This window comes from Bombus affinis, chromosome 2, assembly GCF_024516045.1.
Source record: "Bombus affinis isolate iyBomAffi1 chromosome 2, iyBomAffi1.2, whole genome shotgun sequence".
Classification (NCBI taxonomy): domain Eukaryota; kingdom Metazoa; phylum Arthropoda; class Insecta; order Hymenoptera; family Apidae; genus Bombus; species Bombus affinis.
In genome coordinates, this window is record NC_066345.1 from 8,193,912 (window position 1) to 8,211,745 (window position 17,834).

At 30.9% G+C, this 17,834-nt stretch overlaps 5 protein-coding genes across 9 annotated transcripts; 2 read left to right on the forward strand and 3 right to left on the reverse strand.

Annotated features, from left to right (window-relative positions):
* Positions 1-2,926: 2,926 nt before the first annotated feature.
* LOC126923174 (uncharacterized) lies at positions 2,927-7,761 on the reverse strand. 2 transcript variants are annotated; one of them, XM_050736377.1, is made up of 4 exons: positions 7,431-7,761; positions 6,681-7,339; positions 4,939-5,963; positions 2,927-4,024 (listed from the first exon to the last, which is right to left on the reverse strand). In XM_050736377.1, the coding sequence occupies exons 1-3, from the start codon at positions 7,477-7,479 to the stop codon at positions 5,427-5,429; spliced, it is 1,245 nt and encodes a 414-aa protein (XP_050592334.1). In that variant the 5' UTR covers positions 7,480-7,761; the 3' UTR covers positions 2,927-4,024; positions 4,939-5,426. The 2 variants fall into 2 exon arrangements, with proteins under 2 accessions (XP_050592334.1, XP_050592323.1); XM_050736366.1 differs by having other exon boundaries at positions 2,927-4,027.
* Positions 7,762-7,841: 80 nt separating this feature from the next.
* Positions 7,842-8,622, forward strand: LOC126923317 (gem-associated protein 7-like). Its single transcript, XM_050736665.1, has 2 exons — positions 7,842-8,045; positions 8,420-8,622. Exons 1-2 carry the CDS (start codon positions 7,916-7,918, stop codon positions 8,602-8,604), a joined length of 315 nt encoding a protein of 104 aa, XP_050592622.1. The 5' UTR covers positions 7,842-7,915; the 3' UTR covers positions 8,605-8,622.
* A 19-nt stretch (positions 8,623-8,641) lies between these two features.
* LOC126923228 (mediator of RNA polymerase II transcription subunit 30-like) lies at positions 8,642-10,433 on the reverse strand. Of its 3 annotated transcripts, none has more exons than XM_050736505.1 (6): positions 10,141-10,432; positions 9,955-10,077; positions 9,728-9,866; positions 9,227-9,634; positions 8,903-9,159; positions 8,642-8,823 (listed from the first exon to the last, which is right to left on the reverse strand). In XM_050736505.1, exons 3-6 carry the CDS (start codon positions 9,843-9,845, stop codon positions 8,725-8,727), a joined length of 882 nt encoding a protein of 293 aa, XP_050592462.1. In that variant the 5' UTR covers positions 9,846-9,866; positions 9,955-10,077; positions 10,141-10,432; the 3' UTR covers positions 8,642-8,724. The 3 variants fall into 3 exon arrangements, with proteins under 3 accessions (XP_050592462.1, XP_050592481.1, XP_050592471.1); XM_050736524.1 differs by having other exon boundaries at positions 9,731-9,866; positions 10,141-10,430; XM_050736514.1 differs by lacking the exon at positions 9,955-10,077 and having other exon boundaries at positions 10,141-10,433.
* Positions 10,434-10,468: 35 nt separating this feature from the next.
* LOC126923270 (uncharacterized) lies at positions 10,469-13,182 on the forward strand. Of its 2 annotated transcripts, XM_050736592.1 has the most exons (2): positions 10,469-12,818; positions 12,895-13,182. In XM_050736592.1, the coding sequence occupies exons 1-2, from the start codon at positions 12,090-12,092 to the stop codon at positions 12,952-12,954; spliced, it is 789 nt and encodes a 262-aa protein (XP_050592549.1). In that variant the 5' UTR covers positions 10,469-12,089; the 3' UTR covers positions 12,955-13,182. The 2 variants fall into 2 exon arrangements, with proteins under 2 accessions (XP_050592549.1, XP_050592540.1); XM_050736583.1 differs by having other exon boundaries at positions 10,469-13,182.
* Positions 13,181-16,325, reverse strand: LOC126923240 (uncharacterized). Its single transcript, XM_050736537.1, has 4 exons — positions 16,223-16,325; positions 15,474-15,607; positions 14,987-15,199; positions 13,181-13,854 (listed from the first exon to the last, which is right to left on the reverse strand). Exons 1-4 carry the CDS (start codon positions 16,302-16,304, stop codon positions 13,435-13,437), a joined length of 849 nt encoding a protein of 282 aa, XP_050592494.1. The 5' UTR covers positions 16,305-16,325; the 3' UTR covers positions 13,181-13,434.
* Positions 16,326-17,834: the final 1,509 nt, after the last annotated feature.

Sequence of the window (17,834 nt, forward strand, 5' to 3'; positions counted from 1 at the left end):
CAATGTGGCATTGATGCATTTGCGACAGCGTTGGAAAGTAGCAATACCAATCCGAAATGATCCTACAGGATCCACGAGGCAAGGCGGTGGTCCGTCGAGGAGTATCAGCTGTTCGAATTATTATCGTTGCAGGCGACGGCAGATGTTCACTAGGCTAAAACGCTCCCTCGAAGGCTTTGAACCCGCTGATCTCTTTTCTTCGGAGCGGGTGAAAAACTTTCAAGGAAGCCTAACATCCCGTTCAATCTCACACAATGTCCAGTTCCTTATCCTTGCTTTCCATAAGAGAGTGAAACAAATTAAAGAAACAATTAATAATGATAATAATGAAAAAAGGAATAAGATTTCTCGATTTAATTCAATACGAATCTTTTTAAACACGGTGTTTGTAACTTCAAAACTATATTTCATTTGACTTTTATTACTTCAAATGCTTTTGAGTGTCCTTCTTTATAATCCTATTTTAATATCATTTATTATATAAAGTAGTCAGTCTCATATAGAATAACAACTTCCAAAACATTGAATGACTGACCGCAGTAATAAACAGGCAAAAGTAATGTTTTTAAAGGATCTCATAGATAATTGCGGCAAAGATAATTTAACCAATCTCTTCTCCGATTTTGCACAATCGGTTACCTCTGTGTGTAGCATTGTTCGAAACCTGCCGTAGTTACGTGTCACGAAGTACGTATAAGATATCATCGTCGTCTGCGTTTGAAGGAGACCCCATAGGTTCGTGGCACGCGCTGCCAGCTGCCCCACAGCTGTCTCTCTTCTCTGTCGTCCCCCATACACGAGACCGGGGTTCTTACCAGAGTGTAGTGCATTTACCACACAGAAGGAGCCTTTTCGCCTCTACATGCATGTACATCAAGTTCAAAATGCGTGTGTCCAAAACATATTTCGTAGGTATACTTACGTACGTTGTTACGTCGTTGCGTACTCGATGAGGTGCACCCTTGAGGAACGTCGAGACGTACGGCTCCAAGAGATAAACCGACACTTATTATCTAGGAATGAGGTGTTTCTTCTATAAATTTTCAAATACTTATAATATTTCGCATTCCAGTAGACACTTTTAATTTTGCTTGCAAATTTGTCTGAATACGTAATAAGAACGTGCGGCTAAAATTATAATACATAATTATTACGTGTATTAACCATAATAAAAAACGTACATTTTGTTTGTACAGAATTCATTAGATCAAACTACTTTACTGATCACGCGTGTATACTAATAGATATACTCGTGAATAGTAACACCATCTAAGAAAGAAATCTTGCTACAAATGTGGATAAAAATGTTCAATAAGATGTAAAATACACGGAAAGATGAGATAACACGCTAAACAGAGAATAAACGTGGAATATAAAATAAAGATCTTGTGAAAAGGTCAGCTTATATTTTTATAAAAATTCTATGCTTCGCATTATTTTCAAACATCAGTTGAAACTTCGTAGATCTGTACTATATGTACTTCTATTCATGTCCAATTGGTCCTACAATAATTGTTTCTTGAATATATACGGTAGCAATATTTTATCGTTTTACTAAAATACTCTGTGGGGTTTTACATTTGCGGTTTCTCATCCGGTTTGTCCGATACGCAGGAAATAGTCCTGAAGTGTCCTAGAGGATGCAAGGCTATTAGGTTTCGCGTGGAAAAAAGTATGAGCGATGTAGAAAAAGGTGGGGGAAGGAGGAATAGTGACAGGAGATGAAGAGAGCAAAAGTGCTTATACTGAAAGTAGAAAAAAAAACGGAAAATCAAAGTACGCACGATGGAGACCGGAAATCCCAGGGCGTTCAACCCTGACACCCGGTATATATTTAGACTTAAGGAGACACACTCTAATCTGATCGCATAGATAAGGATGAACAGCCTATCGAATGCAATAACTTAAAACATAGTAAGTTTGTTGTATTTTAAAAAACAAATCAGTCATTTTCTCGAGTGCAACCACAATACAAACGATAATAACAATAATAATAAGTAATATACAGAAGATCCCTGGTTCGTGTTATATAAAATGGAAATTAATTAAATGAACTAAAATAACGCGTACATTGGCATCCTTTGGCAACTTGCAAACTTGTGCAATAGATAATCTACGCCGTTTCTGAGGAACTATGTTCGTTAGCACATTGTCCTGATAATATCGACATCCCCTTCCCTCCTCAAAAAAGAGTTAACGCTTCCGTGAAGGAAGTCGATCGTTTCCTATTTGCTTATTGCATAATCACGCACGCAATACTGTGTCAGTGTATCGAGTCTACCCCTATTCATACATCAAGTTTCAAAATAACCAAGCATGTGTGTATAGGTATAGGTTTTACACTTCTTAAATATTTACTGGATTTTATCAAAATAATTATGATTTCGTTACGTAATGAAACTATAATTATGTTATCAAAACTTTCATTTTCAGATCGTTCTTCAAAAATTGGTAAGTTATATATGCTATACTTTTTTCAAATTTTCACAATTAAATAGAATGTCTTATAACTTTTCTTAATATTTCTTAATTGTTAAAAATTTTATGTCTCTTGATGTATCTAAAATAACGAAAATGGCTCTAAATAAAAAATTTGATCAAAATATTTTTAATTTAAAGCTAATTAAAATATTCTTACGGTAAGCAGTATAAGTAAGTAGCGCATTTTATAGTTTAATTGAATGAATAATACAGATCAGAGGACAGATAAATTTTCTTTGTGAAAAACCATTCGTAAAAGCTGCAAAGTATTCGCGTCTTTAGAAACACAATACCAGCAGTGGCGGCCTTCTCGAAATAGACGAGAAGCCCAGCCCTCCAAACTCGTCCGAAAATAAAACAGGTTTCTTCCCTGCAAACCACGCTGTCCGATTGGTAGACTGACAGAAGAGTTTGCCGATTAAGCGACAATTAAAAAGAATTGCGATTTATGTTCCATTATTGTCAGATTTTGTACAGAAAGGTAACTTGCAACTCGCAATGATTTTCCGCTTACAGATTATAACTACGACTTAATTAATTGTTCAAAAAATCTACAGTTCACAAAAACCAGTAGGTACATTTTCTCAATTTGTAAATTCTATTACCAGCAGCGTATATTATTATATTATAGAGATATTGTAAATATAATGAAAAGCGATTATTCTGGACTTATTATTTCAAAAAAACACTTGGTTAACAGTGCTTATATCACACGATACATTACTTACAATACAGTTACAAAATGTCAAAAAAAAAAAACAATTTGATGATTATAAAACAAATACTTCTTCGTTTAATATAGGAATAGAATATTTAAAAAATAAACAATGCGTCATAAATCATAAACGTCTATAATTCAGCTTAAGATCTACATAAAATTTAAGAGCATGCTGCTTTTATAAAATAATTATAGTTTATGCTGTTAAATTAATTAAAAATTAATAAATTAAAAAAACTAAACACAATATAAAGATTAGTATCGATGTGAATAATTAGTGTATGAGCGATAGTCATTTGGCGTATGACTTGCATTAAAAACCATTAATTATTAATTTGCATTAAACCATTATACTTGATTCATCTTCTTCTTGAAATGATACCTATATTTTTTTCTTATTCATACTCTTGGAATAACTATTATCTTCATTTTTATTCGATACGTTGTTCATTAACACATGTCTTAATACTTTCACCTTTTTCTGCTTATTCTTTGGCAAATTCTTCCTCATATCAGCATTTGTATTATATGCAATTCTTTGAGCCAGAAATTTACTAAATGACTGCGGAGACTGTGTTTTATCATTCACTTCCGAAATCACATTCCTATTTTTATATTGCTTCATGTGTTTATCGAAAGACCATACATTCGTCAGATTATATATTCCTGCATATATTTTATGTTCTTTCTCAGAATTTTCGCGTTTATAATTCCTTTTTCTATTCAACTTCATAAAAGAGTCATTAACTTTTCTAGCTGATAAAGAATGTGGCATGTTTTCCCATGATGAGATATTGACGTCATGATCATTTACTATTGGACTTACTTCTAGAAACATAAATATTGTTAATATAAAGCAACTATATTATTAATTATTGTTAATATAAAACTACTACTTTATGATACTAGAAGTTGCATGCAAATTTTTTATTTTGTAATGTAATATTAGTATTAATTTCAGTAGTAGAATATTATTAGAATATTAGTAGAAATATTTTATGATAATTATAATCTTTGACAGTTTATCTATTTAAGAATATAAAATCTTGTATTTCGTTAATATTCAAAATGAACATGTTAATTTTTCAAAGTTTTATAATGTTATTTATATTATTGGGTTGTTAATAGCAGTTCTGACTGTTTAAATATAAAATTCAGTTTTATTTTTGACTGGAATGGAAGACGAATTTCAAGTAACGAAACATCAAAACGAACGAAATTAATCAATCATCGATTCATTTCGGACGAAAATTCAAATCAATATACTCCCAGTTCGCTATTAAGTACAATAATTGCAAAGAAAAAAAAAATCAGGCTATCATCAGTATTAATCGTCAATAAAAGAGGTATCGTTTTTTTAAAAAACGATAGTTAAACTATTAAACTAAAAAATGTTGAATCTTAGTTGGATTTTTCTATCCTATTTACTCTATCCATCTGTTTTACAATATATTTTACCACAAAATTTCAAGCACTAGAAGCCTATGAAAACTGTTTGAAAGAGTCCATTATTTTTAAAAAACGAAAGTTTCCCGAACAAGCAATTATATGATCATTAATAGATAGTAAATTGTAATTGAAAAAAGGTAATATGTACAATGTTCAATGAAAATGCTATTTCCATAAAGGTACGTTTCACTATGAACTTTTCAAACAATTCAATACTTAATGTTTAATAGCATCTGTAATCATAGAATTGCATCATAGAATAGAAATATTACATGCACAGTAATACTTACTTGTTTTGTAATAACAATATATAAGCATTGAAGTAAAAAATAATACAAGAAATACTTTTATTCTTTCACGATACATATTATGTAGTAATGTTTTATAAACTATTCTTTGAATTATAAGAGAACGTGTTCATTAAAGGAATGTAATGAAGCAATCCGTAATTATTACTAATCTATCCAACGTAGGTACACAACACATTGTTAGTATAGTACATGAAGGACATAGTTATTTACACTCAACTAGGACATATACATACATATATATACTAAGAGACAAATCATACAATACATACAAGTCATTCTACTGACCGATAATAATCATTTAACACTTATGTAACTGAATACATGTTATATTATACATTTAATTATATCTTTTAAAAATATATCATGAAATTTATTTCATTAATTGGAGGATAAAATATTTTATTTATTAGCATATTACTCTATCATAAGCATTTACATTGTTACGTGGTTTATACGTTACAGTGATCCTAGACTACAGGTCTGAAATCAGTATTGGTAAATGGTGGTGTATTATCTGATGTATAGAAAAATCGTTTATAGTCGTTAGGCGGATATTCGGGATCCTGATGAAACTGACTCGATGGATAAGAATCAACAGGTGGTACGGAATAATAATTATATCTGTTATCTGAATAAAAATTCACAGGTTTGTCATAAGAAGGTAAATTGTAATTAGTGTGTTCGTAATCGTGATATTTATGTTCGTATGATTCCGTAGTAAAATCGATTTGGTTTATGTCTTGTGGATATCCTTCATAATAGCCATAAAAAGGTGGATTTGTTTGGTTGTTATTCATTGTTGAATTTTGTGTAGTCGGAATTTGAGTCGTATTTCTATTAGTTGCGTTGGTAGGAACCACTATTTTATTTATGGTTTGTAGATTCGATGTCATTAACGAACTATCAGTATTTTCACGTTCTTTGACAATATCTTTCACCAAGTTGCCTTGTTTCGTATTAACTCCTTTTCGCATAATGCACGCAATAGCAGAAGATGATTGTATCTGTTAACAAATAAGATAATGTTATAAATTATATTAAATGAGATGATTATATAAATTATTAAATATTTCTCTTATTTTCTTATAACAAAAGTCAGCTTTATAATATATGTGTAAAGATATCTATCGAAATGTGATTTTCATTTTTAATCTGTTACACCATTTTATGTAACCTTCCTATATGTTATTTATAGTAATACGAATAAAGTATTGTAGAAACTACTAGTTAAAGCAGGACATTATTCAATAACCTAGAAGAAATTAAGCTTAAAGTCATTTTTCGTACTTGTGATTGAACATACTTATATGAAATATTATGTCAGCAATGTTTATATACATAATGTTCCTATAATATTCATATTAATTGTTAGATCTTTACAATTATAACAAAATTCAGCAAAAAATTGTAAATACTTTTTAAATATTTTAATAATAATTTATAAACACATAGTTAAATCAATTTTTATTAAATGATAAATTTTTAAAAAATAAGGTTGATACATATAATGTATAAATATTAAAGTGATATTTCAGTTCATTATATGGCACAAATAAAAGTTAAACACATACTTAAATGTACGAACATATTTATAGAAAACACGTACATGATGCGTATATTAAAATGATAATTATATCTCTTTAAATTAAATGCCATGAAAAATGAAATATCAGATAATTTTCTGGTCTAATTTCTATTTGCTCACTTTACCAAATCCTTACCTTCTCTTCCGCGTTCCGATCGCCCTCCACTTGGGATTCTACACTCTTGTCAGTATCTTCAGTGTCGTTCGGTGTTTTGATGCTTTCAATTTTCTGAGCTTCTTCTACATATTCGTCACTATTATTTAGCAGATCAGTTGGTTTGTTATCGAACAAGTTCAATACTTGCGGATTTTGTGTTAATGGTTGAAAATTGTTTTGTATCCCATTAATTGATTGTGACCGTAGTAGATCCCATAAAGGATAGATTCCAAAAGGAGTAGCTAATATATAAGGATACGACACGTAAGGATAAGGATTATAAATTGCAGCAACTTGAGGTGAAATTCGAGATGCACCAACATTCACACTCAACGGTGGCAATTTGGTATAGGTTTTTACATCGGACGATGCTGCACCTGCTAAACCACCAACACTTAAACCAGCTAGAAAAGCCAAGCTTCTTAAAATTTTAGATTTCCTGTTCGAAGAGTCGATCTTCACATTCGCAGTTTTCTCTAAGCCTTGTAATGTAATCGAGTTTTGTTTCGAAGACGTATCCATCCGAGAAATTTCTTTCTCTGGCATCTGGATGTTATCACTATCTGTAGTTGTTGCTCTTAATGATCTATGGATTACTTCTAAATTTTCTGTCGTTGCTGTAACTCTGTAACGTATCCCTAAATAAAACGTAATAATTAATGATACAGTTCCACTGGAATGTAAATGTATTTATTATTATTTATATTTAACATAAATATAAATACTTACTACTGCAGTTAATAAATACAGTTAAAAGCACGAAGATCGAGAAATTCATTGTTACTGTTTGATGTTCCGAACAAGAATGAGAAGAAACTGAGGAATCTATTTGACAAAATTCAAAACCTGCGGGTTGCCCTCATCTTCTATCTTGTGAAAGTGTGTTTTCTAGATATGGTCGAAAATATGTTAATTGTGTCTAAGTTTCTTCGTTAAAACATGTGGGTTTTTACTATACGTATTAAATATCTAATTTTAACATTATTATTTATAGTAACAATATCAAATTTCCTCAATATAAAAATTTTAATTATTAAAATTATTTATTAAATTTTTCATTACTTATATGTTAAATATTAAGCTGCGACATTATTTTAGTTTTTAAATTTGGCGGGCATTATAGCGACACTATCTATATATATGTATATCGTGCTGCTTTAGTTCCGCCATAGGAGAAGTCTTTACTTTTACGAATCAACGAATTTTCAGACAAAATGACTAGTTCAGTTGAAGATAGCACACATTTGAACGACAATATAAACATGGAATTTGCGACTCCTGAAAAGCAAGAAGCACGTGCATTTTTGCGCGAACGATTTCTTCGTGTAATTACTGGAATTGTTGGTATGAAATTGCACTTTTTCAAACCTATTTCCTTTTTCTTCAATCGAATAAAGAAATGTTGTTTTAACATTCCTATAAATGCATAATCTTGTTTAAATTTTTATAATAACAGCTTTCCAGGAAGTTAGAGCAGTTGAGTATAAAATTGCTCAAATGTGGCGCCAGTATCAAAAAAACTGAGCCTAATGCGCGAATGTACATAAATTATTAATTTTTTTAATGTAGAAAATATTATAAATAAAACAATTTGGAAATATGAAACACAAAGAAACTACATGATAAATTTACAGTTAGAATCATTATTATATATATTTTAAGACTAACTAGAATTATTTGAAAAGATTCATCATGTAATCATAAATTATTTGTTATAGGCAAGCAAGCAGAATTTTATCTGTATGAAAATACACAGGTTTCTGCTCAATTTAGAGGTTGTGATGTGGATTGTTTAGAAGTGTATGTACGGAACTTGGAAACACCATTAGGCACAATTCCAGAAGCTGTTTTAAGAGCAAGTGACATTATTTATCTAAATATTCATGATATTAATAAAGAGTAATAAAGCTTCAAAATATAAGTAAGTAATATTAACTCTCTTATGTTACATAGGAAAGAATACTTTTATTTTTTAACTTTTTTTTTTAGTAACTTATATAAATATTTATTTACATTTTACAATTCACGAACGACGCATATTTAACATTGTATTTATTTCCGAAATAATACGTCTTAAGTGATCAATGATTTCTTTAAGATGTCTATTTTTTAATACCACTTGCTGAAAAAATTAAATATAACATTTTAATTTATGAAAAAAATATTTGTTTCCAATATTTTATATTAATATTTATACTCACTTCCATGATTTCTTTACTTTCCTCACAAGCAAGTCTGTAGGCTTCAGAAGTCTTTTTCTCATCGGATTTCATATCCCATTCCTCTTTTAAGGGAATTAGACTTTCTATATGCGTATATTCCATACCTTGAAGTTGACAGTTTTCATTGCATTTTTCATAAATTACTCTCAAACGTCTAAATAATAACTTAAGTGTCCTTAATTGTTCCTGTACTTTATTCTTTTTTTCATTAGCTAAATTTGTACCTTGTGCCATGCCTAAAATTATAATGCTGTATAACATAGTTGAATGTATATCGAAGACAATTAAGTAATCTTATTATACCATTTGGGGGTTGAAGAACTCTCAATGTTTGGAAGATTTCCAGGGTGCGACTAACAATGTCTTGTACAGTTTCTTGACCAAATCTGCATAAACTAGCAGTGTTAAATTCTTTATTTTGTTGTTGTTGAGGTGGTGGTTGCGTAGGTGGAACAGGAGTTTGTGGTGTTGCAGCTTGGTTGCCTGCTTGATTACTCTGTTGTACCATTGCAACTTGTTGCTGTTGTTGTAATTGTAATTGTTGTTGTTGCATCTGTTGTACTTGTTGTTGCATTGCAACTGATTGTTGTTGTTGTTGTTGTTGTGCCAATACTTGTTGAGCACTGGGCATACCCATAGTATTGGAGCCTACTCCACCTACACCAACTCCGACTCCTACACCAACTCCAAATTGTTGTGAATTTACCATACCTATCAATATTTTGTATTAATATTACTATATTCCTCTAATATTTGCCTTTAGGTCACTTTTTGTAACTAATACTTGTACTATATTATACTTACTACCTTGTTGTGGCCCCATTAAGCCAGATACCATCTGTCCTCCGCCAAACTGCGTTCTCATTGCAGATTGTTGTACACTAGGGAACCCAGATGGAAATGGATGTTGCTGACCAGCCATGTTATTTCGATCTTGTCACAACTTTAAATTTGAAAAATTAAATTGAATGTTAATGCGTGGTAGTGTAAAGAAAATCAGGCAATAATTAGAAAATTGTTAGGTTAAGTACCCTTTTAATGCTATATTTTGGCTATTTATATATATTTTACAGTTCCGGATAACACTTTTATTTTAAAAATTTGCCTTCAAATAGCTGATATTTTATCTTCAAATAAAATATCTCAAAATAATCCTAAAAATCACAAATTATGTTAACTTTCGAAATCAATATTTTTTGTTACGATATATTTCTTACTTGGTGATAGATCGAAAATTACAGAATCACGCCATCAGCAGAGAAACAATAATAAAATATGCACATTTCCACTATCCACTAACATGTGCAACGTAAAAGGCACAATTTACATCTTATATACATATTGTTGACATCACATCGCGCATCTGTACCGCGCACATAATGAAATAGAGAGATAACAGTACTCACCCCTGTACTTCTGGTTATTTCACAGTAGAGTGCTGCCCCATGCGGTGTAGTGCTGAAGGTGAAACACGCTAGCATATACAAGAATCTATGTATTTAAGTTTAAAATTAAGAATCTACCTTGTTTGGTTACATACTAACGCAGACAAGAACCTATTGAGTTCCATGCTACAAGAACCTAATTAATTGTAAGGTTCTACGAAAATGTTCGTACCTACTTTTCTATTTGAGACCATCCTGAATAAATGCGGCGTCTTGGATAAATCGGGATGCGTTTATATAAATAATAGATTATATCTCCTTGAAATTCGCTTGCAATATCATATCATTTTAATTAAAAGATATTACGAACATATTGATAAAAATGTCATAAAAAAGGGCCAATAATATAAAAGATTTATTATTGTATTGTTGGCTTATCGATATTCGATCTTGAATCGAAAAAGAACTATGTAATTGTGTCATTCTAAATCCTAAAATATCATTAAAATGCTAAAATGCAAAGGTTCTTGTAGCGTTGAACTTAATAGATTCTTGTCTATGCTAGCGTACAATCAAATAGAGCACATCCCTAATTTTATAGGGTTTTGTATATGCTGGCTTGTGCGACTTTCAGCACTTCGCCGCATGGCGCAGCACTAGTCCGGGAACAACCAGAAGCATAAGCGTGAGCACTCTCATTTCCTCTTTGTTATTATGTTGTATTTAAAAAATAATGTATATAAAACACGATATTAGCCTGAAAGGTCATCTTATTAAAATAAAGTCTTGACAGGGAGAGTTACGTGAATGTAAATTCTTGTAATCAATAATGACAATAATGTAGTATGAGCACAAGGACAGTAGATTTCATTATGTTAGTAGCAATCGTCTATTTTGAAATATATCTATTCACTGTTTTTGTAGAATAGAATTCTCTTTCCTAAAATTATAATAAAGTAATATCTTTTAAACTTTCTTCCGCCCGTCATTGTATATATAATATACAGCTATATCTTTATAATATAACACTATTTATAATAAGAATATATACATATACTTACGTTTTACAGACGTTATGTTTTCTAGTTTGTTTTCATGTATATTTTAGAATATATGTGCATTGAGAATCTAGTAAGTGAGTATACGTTATACTTTTTGCTGTTCCAAATTCCATTATACATACGTAAATGTATAACATTAATATTCTAAGAATTTTATGTGAATGTAATTTACAGATATAAAATGTAATGTATACACCTTTTATTTTTAAACTATCAAAAATTTTTATGTTATAAAATACTGCAATATAACATTATTATAATAAACATGGATATTATAATACCTGAAAATAAATTCAATTCCAAATTTATTACAACAAAATATAAATACGCTTCTGTTTATTTCTATTCATAATGTCCTTAAATTTCTGTTCACTTGTATTTTAAAATTATATAAATAATATGTACTAACGATTATATGTTAGAGAAGAATAATGAAACATCCCTCAGAACGCAGGATCAAAGTCGATGTTAAATTCTTGGAAAGATACATGGGGCCAAATTCGGTGGTATTCGAACAATGTCCAAACAGGAGATAAGGTCAGTGCGCACGAAATGAACACAGTAGACATAACGGCCCAATCTTCAGTCCCCATGCACCTTGCTTTGCCTTCACATTGTTTTTCTGGCACAGTCAGTATCTATCTCGTCGCAGACTGTTACTGGACGCTTTAAGATACGTGAACGAAAAATAACAGTGGCAAGTTGGTCATCTCCAATACAATGCCTCGCAAATCATTATTTTTCATTGTGATATTATTCGGCTTTATTCAATATATTGAAAACAAGGCAATTGAAAATCGAAATTTTCAATCTAATATTGCAAATAGTGCTTCTAGGATTGAAGATCAAAACATAAATGAAAATTTCGACTCCGAGGTAATCAAAAGTGAACGCTCAAATAGGGAAATAAACCACACTACTTGTGTTGGAAATTGTAATGAAAAAAAACAGAAATTTTTAAGTGAAAGCAAGCACATATGCCCTCATGGAAGTAAGGAATTGTGCTTAATATTCTCTTTGTCAAAAATTGCTAAAGTTCAAGTGGCTAATTTAAATCAGCCTGCGACGCATCACAGTTTAAAATCAAATATTTTTGACAGTGTGTCAAAAGATGCCAGAAATTCAAAAATTAACGAAGACATAAAACAGGAAGGGCAATTAAGGCTTAATTTCGTAAATCGAAACGAGGACAAACATTTCCAGAATTCTTCGGAGAAACAGATGAAATCATCGAACGTCCATTGTCGAGCAGTTCATGATGTTTATATACCAGAAGTGAATCAGAATTTACCAGCTTTTGCTTGTGTATTTGGAAATAATACGTTCATCTTGTCGAGTGAAAGATTTCTTCAAGATCAACGAACATATTTGGATATAAAGATTGAGGAAAATACATTTAAAAATATAAAATTTGCTCCGAAAATGTCCAGAACCAATGGATTTGACGTGGTACCTGCTCTGCTTATTTTAAATCGCATTAATAATAATTACAGAATAGAAATGCACGAAAATATCCCTAATGCAGGAAAAGTCGATCAATCAGAAGAAAGCCGATAAGAGATTATCAAGAAATAATCGTGTTTAATAGAAGATTCAAATACCCGGTGATAATTTTGAATTCATTATCTTTTGTTAGATAAACAATACATGTAAATATGATAATTGTAACTATATCAGTAACTATATATTTGTTGCAATTGAAAGGAAATTAAATAATTTTATAATGTAATTAAAAATATTTTTCACGATTTTTTTTCTTCTTGTTCTGATGTATCGTTGCTAAAATATTTGATATAAATGTAATTCGAATATAGCTCGCAGTCCATTTTATTTTATATCCTATCTTCAAAATATCTTTATTCGAGCATAATAGATATGACGTATTTTCGTAGATCGATAATACATAATACACAATATTGTAATTCGATTTGTAACACTTGACAGTAAACATTTGAATCTTAAAATCCATTGGACAAGTTTTATCACATAATTCTACATTGTTCATATTGCTATAAATAAATCTCACTATAAATGCTATATTATCATCTTATCATCTTAAATCCGATCATATTATCATCTTCACTTCGAATTTCCTAGATCGATTCTCTGTTCGTCCTTCTTCTGGTGTCGGTAACGTTTTTGATGAATGGGCTGTTTTTTGAACATTGGACGAAACATTCGAAAGTGGTTGTTCCTTGAAAGGTGGTTTATCATTTATCGTGAGTTGAGTTGTCGGATGACTTTCTTCAGTAAGATGTTGCGCAAGATCCTTAGTTATTGACGATGAATCGTCGGTGATGATTCGATCGTTCAATTTAATTCCACTAGAAATTCGTTCGTTAGTTTCCTGATTCGGTTTATCCAAAATCGATGTTAAAAGATGCAAATTGGAATCGTTTATATTATCTAAATTTGTTATTCCTTCCCCGATATCAGTTCGTAAGTTTTCAAGATCTGCTTTTTCTTCTTCAGTTAATGGATTAACCTTAAAAATAAAATAATAATTTTTCCAATTGTACACACGTCTGAATAATAGTTTTGAGTTCGTTTTACTACAGAATGATAACCGCTATATTTTAAATGAAATCGTTATAACTTATATTTTTCAAAATGAGGATTGTAAGTTGTAAATTTAACTTCAATTGCATATTTTATATTTACAGAATATTCATGAATAAGAAATCATATTTCGTTTTGCAATCTTTCGTATATATTTTGCTAATTATAATAGAAAAGAATATATCGATACAGATTCGTAATTGTTCGTTAGCTACTAATTTATAATTTTCTTCTAATACTTTAGTGATAGGATTTACGAATATTTCTTACAACTCTATGTTCCGTTAGAACCGATATAATTTATTTCTTTCAAATAGGTTAGAGGTATTTTAATTTTTGTTTGTGTTCCAATATGTCTAACAATAACACGTTCGGTAATGTTGGTAATTATGAAGCATGAAACATGGCTTTTTTATAATATAATTTTGACATATCCAGTTTGAAAAAGAAGCACTTCTAAACATTTCTTTTTTGATTGATTCTAAGAATATCTTTCTTGTTAACATATATTAGACTTATGTCTTTCATGTACTTTGAGTAATAACTTCTATCGATGCAAGTGTATAGATATAGTTTATGTACCTAATCAATGTGTACATGTGTGTACATGTATGTATATACGTAATTTGTGATCAAAGGTTTACACGAATGAATTTTTGTTCAATTTTGTTTTTCAAGTTATTTCAGATGATCATTAAAGCATTAGTTTATCGCTATTAATGTATTATGATAGAATAAATTAAATAAAACGATTTAATGAATCATTGATCTCTCCCTGAGATTAACCATTTACGCAGGTGTCAGATGAAAATATATAGGATATAAAAGCAATTACTACGGTTAATCGAACTGGCGGTAATATTTTTTCCGCACTCTCGCATCATCCTTTGTTAATGCGCATATTACCATCATGAAGCAATATCCATTTTTGGTAAGAAAAGTGTTAGAAATTAGTCAATATTATATGATTTAGAAAAAGAGCAATTATGTTTCTTTGGTGTTTTTCTGATCTACATTTTAACAACATGAAAAGTATGCGAAATAAATGAGATTCATACTTTAACCACAGGTTTTGAAGCAATTATTTTCTTTACGTGCCTCTCTCGATGTTTTTTTACATCGCCCTCTGTTAATTTGCTATTCTTTTCATCTTTAGGATTAAAACGACTGCTCATTTGTCTAATTTTTACAGGGTGAACGTTGTGCTTATTAATTTCGCCTTCCTCGAGAATAATAGCAGGAAAATCAGAAGTATTATTTAAATCAGTTTTCTGTAACAGCAATTAAAGGAAAGATTTTGACATTTTACGAATTTACATTCAAATGTCGCGATTGCGATCGCATTGCAATCAGTGAAATAAGAAGCTGGAATTATTTAAAAAAGTAACTTGTGTTCTAGTAGCTTTTCGATACTACAGTTGTGCCTATTAATTTCGACCAGTAAAGAAGGATTATTTCGTAAAATGCTATTAACTATTACAACCATAATTCTCTTTTTACAAATTTTTATTGCCGATCGTTAAATTATTCTAATGAATTAGTCACCTTGGATAAGCTCGGTCCTTCGTGAAATGCCTCAGCTAAGGCAGGATTTATTTCCTCCAATGGTTGATCACCATGCCGTATATAAACCGGAATATAGCCTGGGATGACAGGTAATACTTGGAGTGGATAGGAATCTAGAAGAAATTAGGATCGAATGAAAAACCAAAAGTAAATTGATATCGGAACGAAGCAAGTTGTAGATTTTGACAAACGATAATTTATAATACTATAATGCGATGTGACAGCGTGCACTAGTCTTGTATTACAGAAAATACTCGCGTGTGTCATACTTGTGTAATTTATTTTTTATAATTGCGAATCACATTGTATTATTAGACTCGAAGATAACATTCAAGAAGTGTACGAAGATAGTTGATAAACGACATACGTATAGTTATTTTTGAGTATTGTATGAAATAGAAAACCCGTGGGCAAATTGTACCAATCAACATAAACAAATATTTTGCGCAAAATATAAACTCCGATCTGTTATAGTTTACCAAGGACGAACGATATTTGAATAAATATTCAACACACTTTTGCCCGCTATTTAGCTATTTCGTTTATACACTTGTTTCCCATGATATCGATGAATTCCATTAATCATTTGATCGCTACTCGAATCACAAATATCCCGAAGGCACACAAACAACTTAACACTTGTTCCCGTAACGATTTATAATAAGCACCATGTAGATTTGAATACACGCTTGGTTCACGCGGGAATTTCAAAAATTCCTTCTACTCACGGACATAAGCAATCGAGAGAGATATTAGAAACACAAGATCGTAGACGGCCCTGGTACCACGCATCATCTCAGCAGCCTGCATCTTTGAACGGTACTAAGCCCCTGGAGCACGGGGCTCTCTCCTTTATATCTACGTTCCCCTCTACCCCTTCGGTCTGTACTACCGGCAGGCCCCTCGGGGTTAACGACGTTCCGTTAATATCGGAGCAAAAAGTCAAATCTTCCTTCACTTTCGGCAATCGAGACGACCTAACAACGATGCCTATTCGGACATTCTCTTGCTGCTTTCTAGGAAATTCACCGGTATATAGAACCGGGTTTTGTAACTTAACCGCATTCGTTTTTCTCCTCTTACTAGGATTTTGTTTCATTAAACAAGAGACTAATAGGCTTAGCTGCGTGTCCCACAAAAATACTATGCCGTCGTTGAACATCGAAAAATTCGATCGCTTGAAAATAAATTAACGAACGTTAATCATTCGTCCATCAAGAGTGCTTTCTGTTTTTTTTTTTTTTTTTGTAAACATTTAAAAAGGTGTGTTATAATTTGGTAACTGCGATTTTTTTCTAATAATCTGTCGAAGTTTCGTGTTCTATGCGCTTGAAACATTTAGAAATGGAAAAGACGAAAAGTTCAAACGTAGGATTGTTGGTTAAAGGAGAAGGTTGAAGAAACCTTCGTGCGCTCTTTCGCTCGCGAAATGTGCTGCTGTTAAGAATAGATTCGATCTCTTCGCGCAGGTAATCGTACCCCGCAAGACTGCCAGAGATCTTCGACCTTGAATCTTCTTCTTCCTGATCGTTCAAGTGAGTCCGATTCGAAGATCGATAGTGCGTAAATCTTACGAATCGAAGGCCAATATTGATCAACGTGTGATAAGTATTAATAAATTGCAATCGTAGATTCATTTGATGAAACTTATTTATGAAATATATATACATATTTCTTGCGTAATTTTATTTCAAAATTTTCTATGTTTCGGATAGCATTATATTTATAGGAACATATATTTGTCATAATAGTTATTTAGCTCTTTTCTAATAAAATTCTTATTTAAAGAATGACTTGTTTGTAACTTTCCTTCTATTTTCATAGTTAATAATAGACATAAGCGAAAATAAATACAAGTAAAGTATGTACTATACACGTATGTATATTATACAGAGATTTATACTTACACATAATATATTTTACTTTACAGGAAATTATAATCTTAATGTGAAAGTAAGAAAAAAGAAAAAGGGATGGTCAAGGGAAAAGTTTTGTCAAGCAGGACATTTTAAATACTAAATATCAGTTACTTAGATACTATTCGAGATATTAAGGTTTGCTTAACAAGTGTCTAGATTCGTAGCTACCGTTATCTTATTGCTTTTTTGTCTCTAAGTGCTGAGTAAACTTTTTTTTATATTACTAGATCACTTTTAATTAATTCGTCCTTTAATTAATTCGTTATTAATAATACGTATACAAATTTACATATATATAATCTTTTCTTTCTAGAGGTCATCGTTTCACAGAAATCCTGTATGTTTAAGCTGTTTCTTTTTTCAAAAATTCTAGTTACGTTTGATTATAGTGTACATTAATTGAATATTACAATTAATTAAA